This window comes from Hippocampus zosterae, chromosome 3 (assembly GCF_025434085.1).
Source record: "Hippocampus zosterae strain Florida chromosome 3, ASM2543408v3, whole genome shotgun sequence".
Taxonomy (NCBI): Eukaryota; Metazoa; Chordata; class Actinopteri; order Syngnathiformes; family Syngnathidae; genus Hippocampus; species Hippocampus zosterae.
Window position 1 is genome coordinate 20,133,293 of NC_067453.1, and position 19,235 is coordinate 20,152,527.

The 19,235-nt window shown below is 42.3% G+C and overlaps 1 protein-coding gene across 1 annotated transcript; it reads right to left on the reverse strand.

Annotated features, from left to right (window-relative positions):
- Nucleotides 1-5,640: 5,640 nt before the first annotated feature.
- On the reverse strand, nucleotides 5,641-6,691 carry c3h15orf61 (chromosome 3 C15orf61 homolog). Its single transcript, XM_052061921.1, has 2 exons — nucleotides 6,010-6,691; nucleotides 5,641-5,930 (listed from the first exon to the last, which is right to left on the reverse strand). Exons 1-2 carry the CDS (start codon nucleotides 6,350-6,352, stop codon nucleotides 5,803-5,805), a joined length of 471 nt encoding a protein of 156 aa, XP_051917881.1. The 5' UTR covers nucleotides 6,353-6,691; the 3' UTR covers nucleotides 5,641-5,802.
- Between the last annotated feature and the right edge of the window lie 12,544 nt (nucleotides 6,692-19,235).

Consider the following 19,235-nt stretch of genomic DNA (forward strand, 5'->3'; position numbering starts at 1 on the left):
TGGTTAAGGATGCTTTTGGAGCAACCAACTAAATCATCAAAATGAGGAATCCTGTCCACTGTAACCAAAAGACCTGCGCATGCTGAGTTTAAAATGATCTTACATATTACTAAGGATCGGCGTACTCCCCCCCCCCCCCCAAACCCCCTAGCACAAAAAATAAAGACTGATCGTACCCCTGCGGTAGTGATTTTCTGCATGCTACGGATGCATAAATAAACATGGGCATAAATACACAGAGGACGCTTACTTGGACTAGACGGCCAAGTGGGGGCAGATGTTATTAAAAGGGCTATTTATCACTGTCAGCCCTCTCAGGTTCTATCCCTCTCTGCCCTCCGGCGATGTCACTACAGGCCGCACACCGGCAATGTGGCTCATCCCAGCAAACCTGCAGAGAGCCCCTTCGTACAAACCGCAGTTCGGTTTGTACGACTTAAATGAGGGCTCTTGCAGATTTCCGCCAAATACCTGCACACGGCACACTTGTTCATTTTCCGCTCTCTTAGTTTATCGATTGCGACCGCAATTACCCACTTTTTCTGAAGTACTGCAGTAAGTGAATTCCCCCTTTGTTGGACAATAACTACAGAAGGTTGGAGAAGTCACACTATTTTTCAGCCTGAGGGGAAACGCCGCTTCTCCCGCACCCTCATCAACATTAGCAGGCAAGGATCAAAAATAAAATAAAACAACATCGCAATTAGTCCACATCTGATGAGGACGTTGCATCAACACCAGGCTGCCATTTCCCCTCTGAGGCAAACGGCCGTTTCTACCGACGGCAGCGACGTAGATTTGATTTCAGACCAGGTCGGGCGACCGGCACCAGCATTTGATCCCCGCACAGCTCGTCTTATTGTGGAAGTCGCAGCTCTTGATTCTGGACATTCAGGGGCCACCTATGAAGCCGCTTCACAGGGCAATCCACTCAAGATTAATGAAGTGCTTACTTAACCAATTTAAACCCTTAATTCCTATGAATTCAACATAATGGCCACCCTCGCTGGCAGAATTAACAGCGCTCTGGCAGTAACCCGCAAATCTCTGCAGGCCCGGAAAGAGTCGACCCGGCAAATTCAATATTCATTGACAAATATGTACCGGTATGTATATCACTGTTAAAATGCATACCCTCCCGTGTAAGACCCCCATCAAGTGCGCTTTACACCTGTATTACATTTCTCCCTCAATCAGCATCTTTTCACCAACAGCCGCCTCCCGCGAGGAGCAGAAACCATTACGTGGGGACCGCAGCTCATTTGCAGAGAGATTGGAGATCATGCTGTATCACGTGAAGAATTGCCGGCGACCAAATTGATTTATTCCGTTCTGATGTTTGCATGCAGCATCTGTATCGGTGTGTTTAATGTAAATCCCCAGTCGAGGATTGAGTTTCAAGGGTTGCTGCTTGTCACGCAAGAAGGAAGTGCAGCTTTGAAAAGGGGATGGCAAAAATCTACATACGGGCATATTCTTCATCTACTTTTTGCTATTTAGACCTGATCTGCAATGAGAATCATGATGCAGGGTAACAAACGACAACCCCAAACACAACACGCTTTTATCCCAGAATGTGCTAAAACAAAAGGCAAAAGCAAATAAATATTCAAGACAACTTCAATTTTAAGTGAGGAAAACAGATCAAGCGGCGCCTGTGGCGAGAGGCGCCTGACTGCAAGCTGGCGGGGGGTAAAAGATGGCCTGCGGGGGGGGGGGGGGGGTTGTGATGGAGGGCGTCTGTTTTTAAATGAGCTGAAACTTTAAATACTGCATAATATATAACAAAAAATGGATCGTTCATTTAACGCTGGAGAATAAGTCAGAGGAAAACTATTAAAGTTCATTACACTCTTCATGTCAACACAGTATTAAGTATGACTGAGGCGCACATCACACATCATAAACAAAAGCAAAACAAAAGATCAGTTTTGTTTTGAACGAACAAAAGGATCTCGCTATGATGGGTACATGCGCGCGTGCAACAATGGCGATAGTATCATGGAGTCTCGTGTATATACAGTATAAACCTACTCAAACAAAGTGTAGCTTGAACCCGGCCTTGATACTCGAGATGTGTCTGTCATGTATACGTGATGGCAGCACGGGTTTGGGTTTGGTTTTTTTTTTTCAATGCGTAAGAATATGTGTCACTTGTGGCAGGACGATTTGTTGCCCTGAGCATCTGACAGTTCCTAGCTGAGAAGAACATCAATGTGCTGGAGCAACTTCTTTTCTTCTTTGTCAGATACTTTTTTGTGTTCGTATCCAGGGGATTATTAAGAAGGGGAAAACTTGTTTGGATTTGAAATATCTTTTGTGACACCAGTCCCGAAACTTTTCCGACACATCTCGTAGTATACCACTACCAAATTGCACACTGACTGGTCACATCATGCGCAGGCCAGTGAGAGCCTTCACAAGACCTTCATCAAAAATTCAACAGATAAATGGAACTCATGACTGAGCCTTCCAATTTAAAAATATAAATTCAAATAAAACAAAAGAATCACAGTGGTGTAAAAGCAAACTGTAGCGCACTAATAGGTGGGTGCTTTTTTTCCATTTTGTCAGCCTCATGGAGCCCAAAGAGGTGAGCAAAATATTAGAAACTGCTCTCAGGATGATGCGTTGCCACCCTACCTCGACACCTACATATGACATCTAAAACAATGTTTGTTCCCAATTCTTGAATACCATCCACTGTGTGCCTAATGTTATGACTGCTGAATAAATAGCGTCTATAGATACGTTTATCGTGTATTATGTATTGCATGCCAAAAAGAGGAAGATAAAAAAACAAAAAAGAATTACACCCACCCCTTTGTCAACTGTTGAATTAAGATATACACCACAATTGATTTCTGCTGGAGTCCTGCCCGACAAAATGGAAAACTACCAAAGACAGTAATCAAAAGCAATCATGACTGACTGAACCAAATTGCAATGTTTTGCTCTCTCGCAGCCTCTGTCTGTCTGTGAGTCTGTCTGGTGGAGACGTTTGTAGGTTGAAACGTAATGAGTTTTGCGTTTCAGTCGTCTTCAAATTGGGAAAGTGCCATTACGCCCAACATTGTGACAACGTGCGATGACACCTCTGTAGTCACACCTAATTCCAACGTGACGCGATCGGAACCCCTGCCGTTCATGGAGCAAGCGCGGAGGAGACGGTGCCGTCGGTCCATCCGGAAACTGCATAATGATAAGAGTTAAAGTGTTAGCTGCAGGGGTTATTCGCACAATAATTGTTTCCGCCAAATCATACATCTATATGACAAGAGGAGCGGAGGAGAGAGGGGGGGAATAGTCCAACTTTCCCTGTTAAATAATTCATTTAGGAAGCTGGAACTATTTCAAGTGGGTGACCAAGATGATTTTTTTAAGACGACAGTACGTATCTAATTAGACTTTGCAATTAAATTGTTAAACACATCGCCGCAGCACACAATTTCAACACTTGCTTCGCTTTAGTTACCCAAATCCTAAACAGTACGAGTACTTAAAGATTTCACCTTGACAAAATGTATTACCGGCATCTGCACGCAATTAAATTTGGCAAGGAAGCTTTAATTCTTTGTTCATTAGCACTCGAGTCGAGCGCGTTGGCTAATTCAGCCGCTTCATAAGAGCGTTAGACTCGCGCGGCTATTGCAAGGCATCCATCTTGTGGCAAATGTAGACAAATATGCTTCATTTGCGGCGCTGCACTGATGGGGAGCTGTGTCCACCCCCCCCCCCCCAACCCAACACTGCCGTATTTGAGAACGTCTGAAAAGGTGAAGCCCTGTAAACAAATACAGCTCACTCGCATGCGCCACAGTTTGGATTTCAACGACCCAAATCATCCTGGAAAGAGCTCATAAAGCCGCAGTCAGCAGCTAACACTACACGACTGCGTCTGGCCATGCGGCAGTATCAATGCGGCTAAGGGGTCGAAGGGTCAATGAGTAATTAAGACATGCTTGCCTGAGCATTCCCCATGCACACTTTGAGTCCTGATGAAAGGTTGCAAATGAAATGGGGGGGGGGGGGTTTCAGTGTAGCCTGACACCACAGATCACATTTCAGTAAATGTTCCTCATTCAAGGCAATTAGAATGATTAAGATAGTGTGGTGTCATCGCACTGTTGAGGGGGATTTTTACACATGAATGATGCATGAGATTTTGACATGTGAGGAGAACAGCGAAAGCCGGGTCACGCAGAAAAAGCGAAGTTGGGGGAAAGAGATGCAACAGTTGTTGTATAGTAGAAACCCATTCGGGAAACGCTTGGAAATGAGAAACATTTATTTTCTGTGACAACTAAACCAAAACTATTTTAACAAAACAGGTTTTAAATATAGAGTAATACCCCCTCCATCATGGGGTCTGGGTTTGCAGTTTTTTTTTAATGAATTAAAGTGAAAACAGGCAGTATATGAGTCTGCTGGAGATTCGTGAACGTGAAAGTCACTTTAATCCTGCTTTTTATGCCTACAGAAAGTGACAGCTCATTTTATAATGTACATCTCTGGTTATTTGTATTTGATTTGTTGATGAAAACTGTCAGATGACTAGGAAGGACTTGTTTACCGTAGACATAAAGGGATCGATACACTTTACAATAAAGCACTGTACAATAATTTTGTCGTATCCATTGCTCTCTCACAATTAACGATCTAGTCTGTTTTTAAATGTGATTGTACTATTTTAAAGGTGTATTTAAAGACCTTAAATAAAATACATTTCGGAATGCTATAAAAACACACCGAGATAGTACTTAATCATGTTTCACTTATTGCGAGGCTGGTCAAGAATGTAACTTTTGTTGAAATGACTAATGTACAACTACGGGTTATGTCGTCTTTGTATGAATGGAAGGAAGTCCTTCAAAAACTGAGAACTCCCTCTTCGCCAGATGAGTCCCATAAAATAAATAATATCCAACTCCTCTTCGTATTTCAATCAGCGACCCAGTTAAGTGGTCTCAGACAAGCAAGTAGGCATGTCAGGTATTTTCTAGCCTTCCACTGTAAAGAAAGGGTCGAAAGGGGACATTGATTAACATGGATGATAAGAAATGGTACCTTTTTCCACATTGCGGCTGAAAATGAAGAGGCTTAAGACAGAAAATTGAGGTCGCTGATGAATCCTATTAGGAGGAGATGCAGAGGGGTGAGGAAATCAATATGGCAGTTTGTCACGCTGCCTCTCCTGGGGATCTGAACTGCGCAGCAGAAGGTAAGAGGCTGCCCTGTCAGCAAAGCACATTACCAGAAATCAAAGGCTGAGGAGGGCCTGAAGGAAGACATGCGCGTGTCTGCGGACAAAGGCCGCACTTTGGTGATTAAAACCTATTTTATCAGACCTGTCTTGACACAGTAACACTATTGACTAGCTGCTGCATGGAGGCTGATCACTAATTCACGTTGAAATAAATGAACAGGGATTATTCCAATTTTTGTATTGGCCACGCCAAATTGGAGTACGTGGCTACAACTGTGTGTTGTTAAAGATGCCACATGCATAAAGCTACAAAAAGCTACCATAACAGAGTAGCTATTTTGGAGGAGACGTTTCATTCATTTTTAATGTTAACAGTGCTCTCTAAATAAACTCTGTTAGTGTTGTGTGTCAGTGTAATAACATGCACAACCGACTATTCTCTTACAATTTCAAATCTTTAATAATTCAACAGAAAATGACCACTTGAGACACAGGCTGACACACCTGTCAGTTTAACCACTGGCGCCTCTCCTTAGTAAATGTAAATAACGCACACATTATTGTCTTGCATTGGAATATTGTTTGTTTTTTGGGGCTCAATATTGAGCACCTTCTTCTTCTTTGTAGGCAAAATAGACTTTGACAGGACCGACGCTCGTCTGGACCGTTTCTGCAGCACCCACAACCATCCAGCAACCGATTCCATACGCCAAACAGGGAATACCTGCAAGACACAATGCTTACTGCTGTATTGTTTGGAGTATTTATTGATCAGATAATCTTACATAATGTATATTACTGACCTAGATTGATAACTTTGAGTATGGTGAAAAACCTGTCCTCGAAGTCCAGGTTCTGTGGAGGTGCTTTGGTGCAGTGGTATTTTATGAAAGGGAAGCAGCCTGTTCTCAGTATGTGGTAGTTGGATCCCCGAACGCTCCAGTTAAAGTTCGACAGTCCAAACTGGTCATTGTGGACGGCAGAGTAGCGGACACAGTAAGAAGTCCACGGCGGAAGGTTCCGCTGCTCGAGGTGGCAGGTGAGCACCTCCGAGGCGGTGGGGCGAGGCATTGATTTGCCAAAAGTCCTCGGAAACTGCGTGACTTTCACAAAGGCGCGGTGTGCTTTTTTCAGAAACTCCCTCATACCTTGAATTCATGTGATATGTTCAATATTACCATATCTTTTGGAGATTCAAAATGAAGTACAGTACAGTACAGTACTCGGGTTTTAACGAGCTACTGCATATTTAAACCCAGGCTAGAAGACTGGGTCAGCTAAAGTTAGCAGAAACTATCCTCCTATTGGAGGACACACGCTACTTAAAACATAGTTACATGCACAAAGACAAAGGTTTTAAATACATGTACTGTGTAAATGATATATCTGTCCATCAAGGACAACAAACATGGGAACGAGCTGACCTGAGTTGCACTTGCTGCTACATACCGGTGAACGGGTCCTCACATTACAGTCGTCCGGGTGGAAGCAAACGTGGCAGAAATAATAGTCCTACCCCCCCCCCATCCCCCATTACAAATAAATAAATGCATACATAAATAAATAGAGGCGGCATATTGTTCATCTAAAAAAATAGAATAATATACGCATTACACGGCGTGAGATGTTTTGTTGTTATTTGTAAAAGTACATTACAGCCATCCCAAAGTCACCTATTGGCTGCCGCAGGACATCTGATGTCAAAACTGGAAGGTGCGACACCTGATCTGGAAACAAAACTATGAAACAAAACCAAATCTAATCTACACAAAAACGGAGCCATTACACTAGCATCTTTTAAAAGACAAATAAAACGGGCTTTACTCACAGTTAACTCTCACTCATACATTTGTGACAATTTGAATTTTGGAAAAGTAATTCTGACTGCTTGCTTCCCAGAATGTGCAACTTTCATATGCAAGCTACCTTAAAGCCCCTGCATTTTAGAGGATGATATTCATGATGAATGACAGATGACAGATTGCGGGTAAAGGTCATAGGGGCTCCCTGGAGATTCGCTGAGACAGTTCTAATAATGATGGCCAAAACAAAAAACGTTTTCTAATGAACCCAACGTTGCGAAATAAGAAACACTCACCATCTTCATTTGAGGATTGTGGTTGAATTTAAAATTGAAGTGCACTTAATTCCCGGTGATGAAGGGGATGAGCAAAGTTGACTGAACAAGAAACAAAGACAGAAAAAAATGTTCAAAGAACCATAAAGAATAAGCGACAAGTACTAATCCACAAAAATATATTTCTCCATCTGATACTTTATGACTTGTTTTTGATTAAATGTACTTGAATAGATAATTGACAAATAACTGTTTCATGTTCATCAGTAGCCATAGCTGTCAAAAATAATTCAATAATTTCACATACTGGTTGGCTTGTCTACTTTTTTAAAATGTGGTCAATCTTGTGCTGTTATCCCTGCACATTAGGAACAAATAATGGCATATTTCCACATCCCCCTCAACCCCCCCCCCCCCCCGTCACATTCCCCTAAATTGCTGTAAAAGGGCCACTCTAAAAAGGAGATAAAGAACGTTATTTTAGATAAATCTGCCAAAGACACAACCCCATTCTGTATGAGGTTCAGGTGTGTCACATGCGTTGCATGGTGTGTTAAGTGGTGAAACGCTAACATGGTTGGTGGTTGTAGCCCACGGATCTGTCCTTAGGGTCACCGCTGAGTTTGAAGAGCGTGTATGATTAGAGTACATGATGAGTGGAGGGGCGCATGTGGTAAATGGTTGGGCCTTCTTAATTAACTGCTGGAAGGAGCAATTAATGTTCAGAAGATGTGCCAAATTTAAGATGACTTTAATTGTACGACGGCAATCGAAGAAACTTTGAGCGGTCCAGCAAGGGTTTATTTCAGGATGTGATCGCACAATGCACTGCACCTCAATGGCGTGTTGTGCAAGTAACAACTGATAAGGTGATTACTTAAAACTGTTCAGGCTCAAGGGGATAAAAGTGTTCCAGGTACTCAAGCACCTTTAGCGGACAAAACACATTGACCAAAGCCCGTGTGAGCACATGTGATGGGAGCCAATAACTCTGCTCTTGTCAACCACATGCGCCTCACACAACAATAAAAGTGTCCAACGGGGACTTAATTGTGTTTGTAATATGCGGGCCCCTAATGATGGCTACCGCTAAAACCATTAACCACGGTGGTGACTCAACTGCTGGGCTGAGGCACCAGGCCACCAACTGAATGAATGTTTGATAAAATAATACAAGTTGCGGATTAACAAGCGTAAACTCGGGCATCGTGCTAATAAAAGACATCTATTGTTTAAAGGCACCAGGTTGATGAGGTGTTCAGGCATGCATAAGCGTGCATAATGAAACTGGTATGAATTATTAATGTGTTGATTATTTAGACTCATCTATCAAAATGATAATGAAGGCTGGACCTAAACACCAATTGAGCTCTTTGCGTAATTACAGTATTTAGTTGTATTTAACCAAAATGAAGATCAAAGCAATGATCTATCTTTGTGATTACGCTGGTACTTATTAGTTTGTTCTTCTCCAAAGTCTCAGCCTGCTTGTCCGCTATTTTTTGCAAATATACTTTTTGGGTGTTGATTTTTTTCCCTATTGCCCTTAAAGTTGCAGAAATGTCCAAATTTCATTATGTATGACATCACGTCACTTCAGTTCCGTGATCATCAAAAGAATGAAGAATGAGTGGGTGTGTTTGTCATTTTAGGTATGTATTATTTTTTTTTATAGCTTTTATGCCAAAATGACTGTTAACATGCCACACGTTTCTGGGACAAGGTTCTTGGGACTGATGTATTAAAATCTGGAGTCACATCAGCTTGATGTTTACAAAAAACAAAAGTGAAACATAAAGAGAAAAGAATAAACACACGGTACGTACTGTGAGCAATGGAGGGGGCTTGGTTCTGCTTTGGGGCTGCTTTGTTATGTCCAGCAAAAGTGTCCAGCACTTTTTCATTTATGCACCTGCACCTTGTGATAAAAGAAAGATGAAAATGAATGCAGACTATCAAATACTCAATCGAGTCCCCACAATTGAACATTTCTTGAAAAGTTTCACGTCACCAATGCCATCCAAGTTGAGCAGGGGATGGCTTGACACGTATGGGCTTTTTTTTTTGGCTGTGGAACCTCCAGTAGATTCTCGACTGCGTATGTAGACCCACTTTGCCCTGAGCCAGTTTGTTATGCTCAAGTGTGATGTGAGGTTCTCCGAGTATGTATGCAAGTAAGGTTAATGGCATCATTAGAAGTATATTAAGGGGTCAGGTTTGGTCGTCGTCTCCGACTTCAATAGGGCTAATTTTGTCAGTATTATCCTAATAGCTATGCCCTCTTTCTAAACGTGGCAAATAAATCACCAGTGAAGGAGTTGTTAATAACTAAATGGCAGTCAACTGCCTCCTTTCGCTGTTCCTATTTGTCAATGTAAACACCTTCTGCCAGTAAATGCAAATGGCCGCTTGTCAGAAATCCAAAGTCTCTCGGACCGGGCCACTTCATCTTCACTATTAAATGATGGCCTGACCATATACCGTATGTTCCATTTGGTATAATTGTGAGGCTGTATAATGTGGTCAAATGATGATGGATATATCGGGTCTAGGCTGCACTTACTGATTCTCATTCAAGTTTCCTCATGTTTATTTATTTGCATTTTAACATCAATAAGGTTTGGGCTTTCGTTGTTCGTCTCTGTGTGCCCTGCGATTGGCTGGCAGACGGTTTAAGGTCTCCCCCGCCTACTGCCCGAAGAGAGCTGGGATAGGCTGCAGCGCGCCTTGTGAGGATAAAGCAGATCAGAAAATGGATGGATGGATGATTAAAAAAAAAAAAACACAGATACTGATGAATTAAGGTTGCCAAGAACTGGGCTGCCACATTATCAGTATAGTCGTGCGTGTGTGTGATTAACCCTTTTTGCAGTATAAAACATGCCAGCATGGTGAAATGTTGGGTCTGTCTCACAGTGAGCAGATCTAGTTTGGATTCTTCATTGGAGTATCTTTGTGGGGAGTTGGAGGTTCTTCCCACATCCCAAAACATACTTAACTAAAGACTTTAAATTGACCATAGGTGTGAACGCGAGTGTGAATGGGTGTTTGTCAATATGTACGATCGACTGGTGACCAGTCGAGAGTGAACCCCAACTCTTGCCGTGGATATGATATGAATTCTTTAAGTGACGGCGTGACACCAACTTTAGCAAACCCTTGCCAACGAATCGCGGTTTCTATATATCAGGCGGTTACCTGAGTGACAGCCAAACTCGACAGTGCATGGTAACTCCACTCGCTAAAAAGCTACCTCTGATGTTCCATTGTTGCGCCTCACAAAGCCGTGAGAAATGTAAGTCTGGATTGTACCTGTGTCCTATTGCCTTGGATTTTCATTAAAAAGCCCGATGCTGCAGCTGAGGCCCCCGTCACTGTACAATGTGAGGAATGACTGTGCAAGGGCAAACATATGTGACCCACTTCTTCCCATCAAATAAAGTATGCAGCTTTCAACAACAGGTTTGAATCTAAATTGATGTTTAAATCCAGACATGTTTGCCCATGTGGCTCCGCGCCCAATTCACGGAAGATGCGTCTTTAATGCAGCTGCCTCCATTGTGTCATGTACTGTTCGGGTCCCTGGACCGTAATTATGCTGTCAGTGGATCCCATTCAAAGATGGAAAAACACAAAAAAATTTAATTTGATTTGAAGAGTGTCATCGTATCCTTTTAAACCGTGTTCTCATTGTCAATGAAATTGTACAGTGGATCTCCCCTCGAGTGCTGAATGAAATTCTATCTTCCATTGCTGTGGACAATGTCTTTTCCACATACCGTGAGCTCAGCACTTGTGCACGTTTTGATCACAAACCACAACGGAACTCTCAAATACACCTTCGTAAAAATAGTAATGATCAATACGATCAGAGAGACGGTCATACCAAACGAAAAACAAGAAAGCATTTTGGATGCGTCGCTTCTTGTATTGGACCAAATTAGTTTGTGTAGCTTGTAGATTTGCTCAGTTCTGACTATTAGCGGGGTCTTGGTAAAGGCCCTCAGGAAAAGGCTATGGAGCAAGTGAAAGGAGAAAAAAATATCAAACAAAATAAAAAATTAAATAAATAACTTTGAAACGACATTGTCTGAATACTGCTTTCACCACTGTGTGTTCCATTACATACTACCCTCTAGTGGCGAGCATTCCCTTCGCTTCTACTGAGACATCAGTCGACATCAAATGCGTGCGTGAAAAGATCCGCCACAAAATGAATACATCAGTAAACAAACAGATAAATAAATAAATAAACAACAGGGAAAATGTTGGCTTTCCACAGAGACATTAAAAAAACAGCCTCTCGTAATGTCGTTCAGAGCTACTCCAGCACTGAAAAAGAAGCAACTCATAGAATTTAGAATAAAAACATGCACTCAATTGTTTTTGAAGTAAATTAAATGGTGTTATTTTTAAGCAAAACTCACTTCGATTCAAGAAATGCCTTCCACGGCAAGACTTGACTTATTTTTTTCATTTTCAATTTATCTGATACAGATCAGAGTCCATCCATCCATCCATCCATCCATTTTCCGAACCGCTTGATCCTCACTAGGGTCGCGGGGGGTGCTGTAGCCTACCCCAGCCGTCTTCGGGCAGTAGGCGGGGGACACCCTGAATCAGTTGCCAGCCAATCGCAGGGCACACAGAGACGAACAACCATCCACGCCCACACTCACACCTAGGGACAATTTAGAGCGTCCAATCAGCCTGCCATGCATGTTTTTGGAATGTGGGAGGAAACCGGAGCACCCGGAGAAAACCCACGCAGGCCCGGGGAGAACATGCAAATTCCACACAGGGAGGCCGGAGCTGGAATCGAACACGGTGCCTCTGCACTGTGAAGCCGACGTGCTAACCACTGGACTAACGGGCCGCCCCAGATCGGAGTCAAACAAGATTTAATCATTGAAGATTTAATTGAAATTTTCCGCTCAAATAGTGCATATGGAAAATGAATGCCCTTTTCTGTTCAGGAGGTTGAGAGTCTTAATGGTCAGACGATATAAACAAAGCATTTCATTTTACAGATTGTCGATCCATCGAAGGTCAGTGCAGTCACGTGCCGATGGGAGCAGAGGTTAAACCATCATAAAGCAGCACATTTCCAGTGTCGTAAATCATGCAGCTTTCAGCAAAAGTTAATCCTGATGAGTGAGATTGGTTTTCCGTGGCAAAACAATTTTCCGTCAACCAGCCAGGGGTTAGTTAACCAATGACAGGGCATTCTGGAGTAGATCACTTTAGAATGACCTATCGTCTGAAAGATGGGGGGCGCTCGGAATGTCTCGGCGTTGTGAGGTTAAAGGGCACCCCTTAAACAATTGAATCAGTGTATCGACACAATAAAACCTGACAGTTTATTAGAGGGTCATGTGACACATTTGCTCCCTGACTTGCCTCTTTCCACATCCCAGGGGGGCTGTAAGAGAGGCCCCTATCTGCTCAAACGCCTCCCTGATCTTGCCTAAACATTGATCCGCTTCTACAATATAGTGAAATGGAGCAATTTGACACCACGTGTTGCGACGCTCGAAATTGCATCCATTACAGCGGCCTCCTTACACGCTCTCACCTTCTGACCCACGGATCCAAGTACGAACCGGATCTTTGAGAGCACAGCGAGTCAAACACAGGGGGTGATACCCCTCAGAAACCTTTTTTAAATAACATACTGATGACAAGTGGAAGAAAGCAAATCAGTGCGGATATATTCCCAATGCTTAGCCGGTTGGCCAGAATTTGGATCTCACTTTGTTTTGTAAGCAGGCCCAGTTAAACTACAGTCGGACTGTCACTGAGCTTGCTGGCATGACATTTTCAGTCCATGAAAGCAAACAAATGTGCCCATGGTATTTCCATCCATCCATCTCTTTTCAACATCGCTTATCCTGAATAGGGTCACTTTACTGGAGACTGGCCCAGCTGATTTCAGGCGAAAGGCACACTACACCCAGAATCGGTCGCCATAATATACAGTAAGTATATGCGTGAAATATTATAATTGGAAAAAGTCATCATACCATCCAAATTTAGTTAACAAATAAATGTACAATGTTGATAGCAGCACACTAATAATGCACTCTAAACATAAATATCAATCTTTTTAAACATACATAGACTCAAAGCCATATGATATGGATAGAACTCAAAAACACAGAAACGCTGTCAGCTATGTAGAAATGGACTTGGCAAATAAACAAAGGTTGGTAGCAACACACGAATAAGGCACTATAAGCATGAATATGAACCAGTATAAACATAGGCATACTTAGAAAAATTGTATCTGAATGGACACATGAGAGGATTGAGATATACAGTAGTTCATTGGGAAAAACAGTCACGCATGCCATTTAGTTCCTGACAGTAAAACGGACACAAGAGTATGCCTTGGTATTGATAACTGGTATCGGCTGTCGGCGTGTGGATCCGAAACATTGAAATAAGGTCGGTGTCCACCCGATACCGATACCCGGTATATACCCATCCCTATTAACAAGCAAGCAAAGTCCCTCTCGATAACCTAAATCCTAGCTAAGTTTCATTTTATCATCACTCTCCAAGTGTTGAATGCCCTTGAATTATCCGGATGACTTTAGTAACTTCTTGTTATCTTTGAGACCTGAGGTGGCTGCTTCAATTTCTGAGTGGGCAACTGATGGATGAAATGGGAGGGGTCAATCTGTGAGTGACAACCTATTATCAGAAGGCCTTCGGAGTCTAATGGCTTTAAAGTCACAAGCGCAGAGACAGCAGCTGCCCTCAATAGCAACTCTCTCTCCGCTGGATGGCTGATGAATACTGAAGCTAAGCCCATCTATCTGGGGATCAATCAGGACCGCGACTGGGATCAATAGCACTCTTGTTTCTGTAACTAGGAGGCGCCATAATGGTTTGGCCACTTAATTACGTTGTCAATTTCGAACTTGGTTGCATGCTTTGCTTTGACAATGTGTGAACTCGCAGGCAAAGCGCCTACCAAACCTTTGTTGGTAAGCCATGACTTCCACTTCATTTGAAATGGTGAATCCCTCAGAAAAAAGGTGCTAAGAAATGGTGTCCCTTATATGATGGAAGCAGTAGTCCACTTGGACCTTACTACGCCCAACCAAGGTTATTACATTTAACGAAAATGAACCGAATAATTACATCTGGAAAAAACATTATGATAAACGACACACAATAAAAATGATAACTGAAACTACATTTTGGTTCATATAACTAACAACAATTACAGTGAAAATGGACTGTTTTTGTCCTCACCAATTAATTCCAAAGATGAGCTTTAAATGTTGATTTATTTATTTATTTTTAAAGTGTTAACTCCGTCATGCACCCTGTATGATAAGATGTCCATTGTAATAACCACTGTCCCCGAAAGGGTTAATGTTTTATTTTATCTTATAACTCGACAAAATGTGCCATATGTAGAAAAACTTTAACTGATACTAAAACTGAAAATAAAATAAATGAAAATGAAGCCGTTTCTAAAACCAAAGTAAAAAAAAAAAACCAAACAACTAGAATAAAAAGTCAAAAACTATTGTAACCAGGCCGCCCTGTGATTGGCTGGCAATGGGTTAAGGGTGTCCCCCGCCTACTGCCCAAGACTGCTGGGATAGACTCCACCACGCCCCGCGACTCTTGTGAGGATGAGCGGAGAGGAAAATGGATGGATGGATGGATGGATCATAACCATATCCAATCATAAATAAAGTGTTGCAGTTGCATAAAATGCGACGACCTAGAGGTACATTACTGCCAATATGCTGAAAGCTATACCGACAACAAAGGTTCCTTTCTGTCTTATATTGATTTGGTTGAGGTTTAAGTGCTCTCCAACGAGTAGTTAATCAAAAGATCAAAACAGAAGGCAGGGCGGGGTGTTACTATATTTGGTCACACACAGTATACCTACCATAAAACACCCGCCATTCTCAACCTATCATGAAAAGGATCACATTGTGACATCAGAGAACAACCTATTCATCCTTTCATTGATCTATCCCGAGTGTTCTTTGTGTTTTGAGTGGGTTCTGTCTGGCTTCATTGGAGATTATGCTGTTGATATTCCAGTCATGTAAGAGCCATCATCATATTCAAGTACTGTAAGAGGAGAGGTCAAATGCTGCACAGTGATTCCACCCCCCCCCCCCCCCCCCCGCCGTACAAACCATAAAGCACACAATGGTGCGGCAAAAAGTGTAAGGGAACTGTTGTCATTTGCTACGGTAGAGCAAGCCCACCCCGAGACTTTGCCTATGCAGTTTGCCCAAACAGCAGGCCACAAAGACAGGAGGCAGTGAGGGAGATGCTTTTGCAATAAATTCTGCGGACTTAAACTGCGTTACAGTAGCCTGTGATGGGATTCCGACTTTGCTTGGTAGCCACGTAGAGCCCTGCAATCTGCCCATAAATAAAACAGATGTTTCCCCCTCCCGCCTTGATTGCCACTTGGGTTTCTCTATCACACTGCGAAAAAAACAGCGCCGGCGAACCGGTGCAAGTCTCATGAGTGTTGAAGGCTTCAGTCTATTGTCTAAATGTTAATTTACTGTAAATTTCTCCTGTGATGTGAAGAATGTCAAGAACAATTGACTATTTTTGGAACTGTCGGACAAACTTTTAAAGGCGTACCGCCATTATGTTTGACAGAGATTGTCAAAGCATGCAATGTTTAAAAGTGACACAGCTGTATTTTTGCCAGAGAAAACCCACGCTGGTTCGCATGGCAGGCTAATGCAAGTGTGGCCCCTGATTGACTGGTAACCAGTTCATGGTGTATCTCGCCTACTAAGACTGCTGGTTAGGGTATCTGGATTAGAAAATGGATGGATGGATGTAAGGCGCCCCGGCAGTCCAGTGGTTAGAACGTTGGCTTCACAGTGCAGAGGTACCAGGTTCGATTCCAGCTCCGGCCTCCCTGTATGGAGTTTGCATGTTCTCCCCGGGTCTGCGTGGGTTTTCTCCGGGTGCTCCGGTTTCCTCCCACATTTCAAAAACATGCGCGGCAGGCTGATTGAACACTCTAAATTGTCCCTAGGTGTGAGTGTGAGCGTGAATGGTTGTTCGTCTCTGTGTGCCCTGCGATTGGCTGGCAACCGATTCAGGGTGTCCCCCGCCTACTGCCCGCAGACAGCTGGGATCGGCTCCAGCACCCCCCGCGACCCTATTGAGGATCAAGCGGTTCGGAAGATGAATGAATGAATGAATGGATGGATGTAAACTTGATATGATAGAGAAAAAAAAACAAGGGCAGATAAAAAAAGTAAAAAATTACAGTGAAAATGGACTGTTTTTGTGTCAAAAAAAAAAGCTGTACCAAATTGACCCAAGTAGACGCCTTTTGGCCCATAAGTGGTTTAATTTTGAGCCAACTGTAGGGACAAGTGAAAAAATATTTTAAATGTATTATCTTTGGTTAAATCACACACACACTCACACACACACATACAAAAACACGATCGCCACAAAAACATTTTATGCCCACTTTCATTAGGATCGGTGTCAAAAACTCAAAGTTGTTTTTTTTTGGGGGGGGGGGGGGGGTTGCAATTGATTAAAATTGGCTCCATAATACTCAATCAGAACTCTTTGTCAATAATTTAGTGGTGTCGCTTATTCACTGACAAGCCCAACCTAAAAAAGGTATTGCTCAAGATTAGTTTGTGAGCAACAAAAAAAAAATGAAGGCCTCCATCTGTTGACGCTATTAGGTGTAATTTTTACCCTCTTGTGCCTAATGATCCATAAGCAAGCTGTGAGAGTGCTTAAGAGTGCATGGCCCCCCTTCAGGCGTTGCATGGCTGCAGATCTACATGTCTTCAACCTCTTTGTGTGTGTAAAAGCTCAACCAGGCCCCGGGGCTTTTTAGGAGGCTCAAACATCATGCCCGAGGCTGGGGGGGATCCCCCCCCTCCCCCACTGCTGTACCTCTTCATCCTCCTCCTCTTCTTTATTGGACCGTTGTTGTACACAGCCAGAGGGGATATCAACAAGTCATAATTAAACAAATGTGTCTATGTAAGATAATGAAAATTATATAAACCGCCCCCTCCCCCAACCAAAAAAAATGTTTTGCTATCCATGAAAACATATTTTTCAACATGCAATTTTAATTGTCACTTTTTTGGTGAAGAATTACTTTGGCGGGGAAAAATACATTTGGATTTTAAATATTAATTGGCAATAATTTGTTGTTCATGAAATATTCATCATTATTATTTTAGGGTAAACTAATAACGGTCCTCCCCAAATCATGAATCTAATTGGAATCTGTGTTGTTACGTATATTTTGGCCGAGTGCCTGACTAATGAGAGTTGTATCTCAAATAAACGGCAAAACATCCTTCTGCAGTTTCTGCTGCGAACGGATCAAATATTCATGCTTGTTTGTTTGAGCTTTTATAATCTTTTGACACATTCCAAATTGCTATCTTGAATATTAACTGGCAGAAGAGCAGAAGGCCGTCACAAATCATGAAAGCGGTTCATGTAGTTTATAAGAAAACAACGTTGTGATGATAAAACGATTCAGGCAATGCAGAACACAGGATGTGGGCTTTGCTTTGATTAAAAGAGCGAGGTTTAGAATAAAGGCCAGTTAAAGTGTTGTGTCCATATGGCCCCAAGGCCCCGAGGCTGTGGGCCTACACTTGGGGGGCCTCGGTGCTTTTCCCTCTCCGTGGGACCCCAGCTGGTGAAACAAACCCCATTTACGCTCCTGTGCTGCCTCGGCCGCCATTATGGACCTTGGCGGCGGCTCAGGCTCTCTCTCCCATAATTAACGGCGCCAATGCCACAACAATTATAGCCACGTGCCGCGCATACGCCAGGAACGAGGCGACAAGCTAATGAGAACAAAATCAGAGAACAAGAAATTGGAGATGAATGCTCCTCCTTTCAAAAGAAAATTTTAAAAAAGTAAAATGGTTGTGCTTGCAAGCGCACAGTCATTAGGCTGTAAATGGTTTACACAAAGCTCCCCATTAAATGGCAAAATGCGGTAATTAACACATGACAGAAAATCAAAGGCTATTTGTAAGCATATGAGACATGAGAGCTAGGGGCTTGTGCACAGATTAAAAACTGCAGTGAATGAATAGTTATCAATCATTAAACACATTTTATTTGTTTGGATCGAGTTTTGGTCGAAACTGCTTTGCAGAAGAAATGTCGCTATCGTTTAGAATCATAACAGCGGCACAGTTTTGGCTCTGGATGTGCTCACTTTTATTTCTGTTTAATTTGCTAATAGCTACAGGAGGTTCCAAGTTTACTTTCTTTTTTTAGTGTAGTTCATAACTATTTTAGTTCAACTCTCCTGTATATTGGCTGCTCTGTAATTCAATTTTTGACCTAAGATTGCAGCACACTTATTTAGTTAGTTTAGACCACTGGTGTCCAACTCAAGGCCCGTGGGCCAGATCTGGCCCGCTACATCACTTTATGTGGCCCGTGAAAGCAAATCAAACATGTCAACTTCTGTGCTGCTTGCTAAAATCTCGACCACATTTTTAAATTCTCATGTGTAATAAATAAGTGACATATTGTCAGCATTTTCTTGTTACCAAACCCCTCAGTACGGTAACTTAAACAATAGTTGAATAAACTGTTATTATCAACTTTTTTATATGGTTTCAGTCATAACGGCCCTCCAAGGGAAGCAGGAACTAAAATGTGGGTCATGACAAAAATGAGTTTGACACCCCTGGTTTAGACGGTTTGAATTTCAGCACAACATAGTTTTTGTTGCAAATGATTGATTATCTGCTATAATCCTGCTTTTTAAGCCTACATAAAGTGACAACTGTAGGTTCATCTTATAATGTACATCTTTGATGATTGATTATTGCGGTATACTGTTAAGTGTGTCGTTTAAAAAAAAAGAGATTTGTTCACAGTAAATACATAGAAGGACCAGTACAGTGTTACACTGTACAATATTTTTCT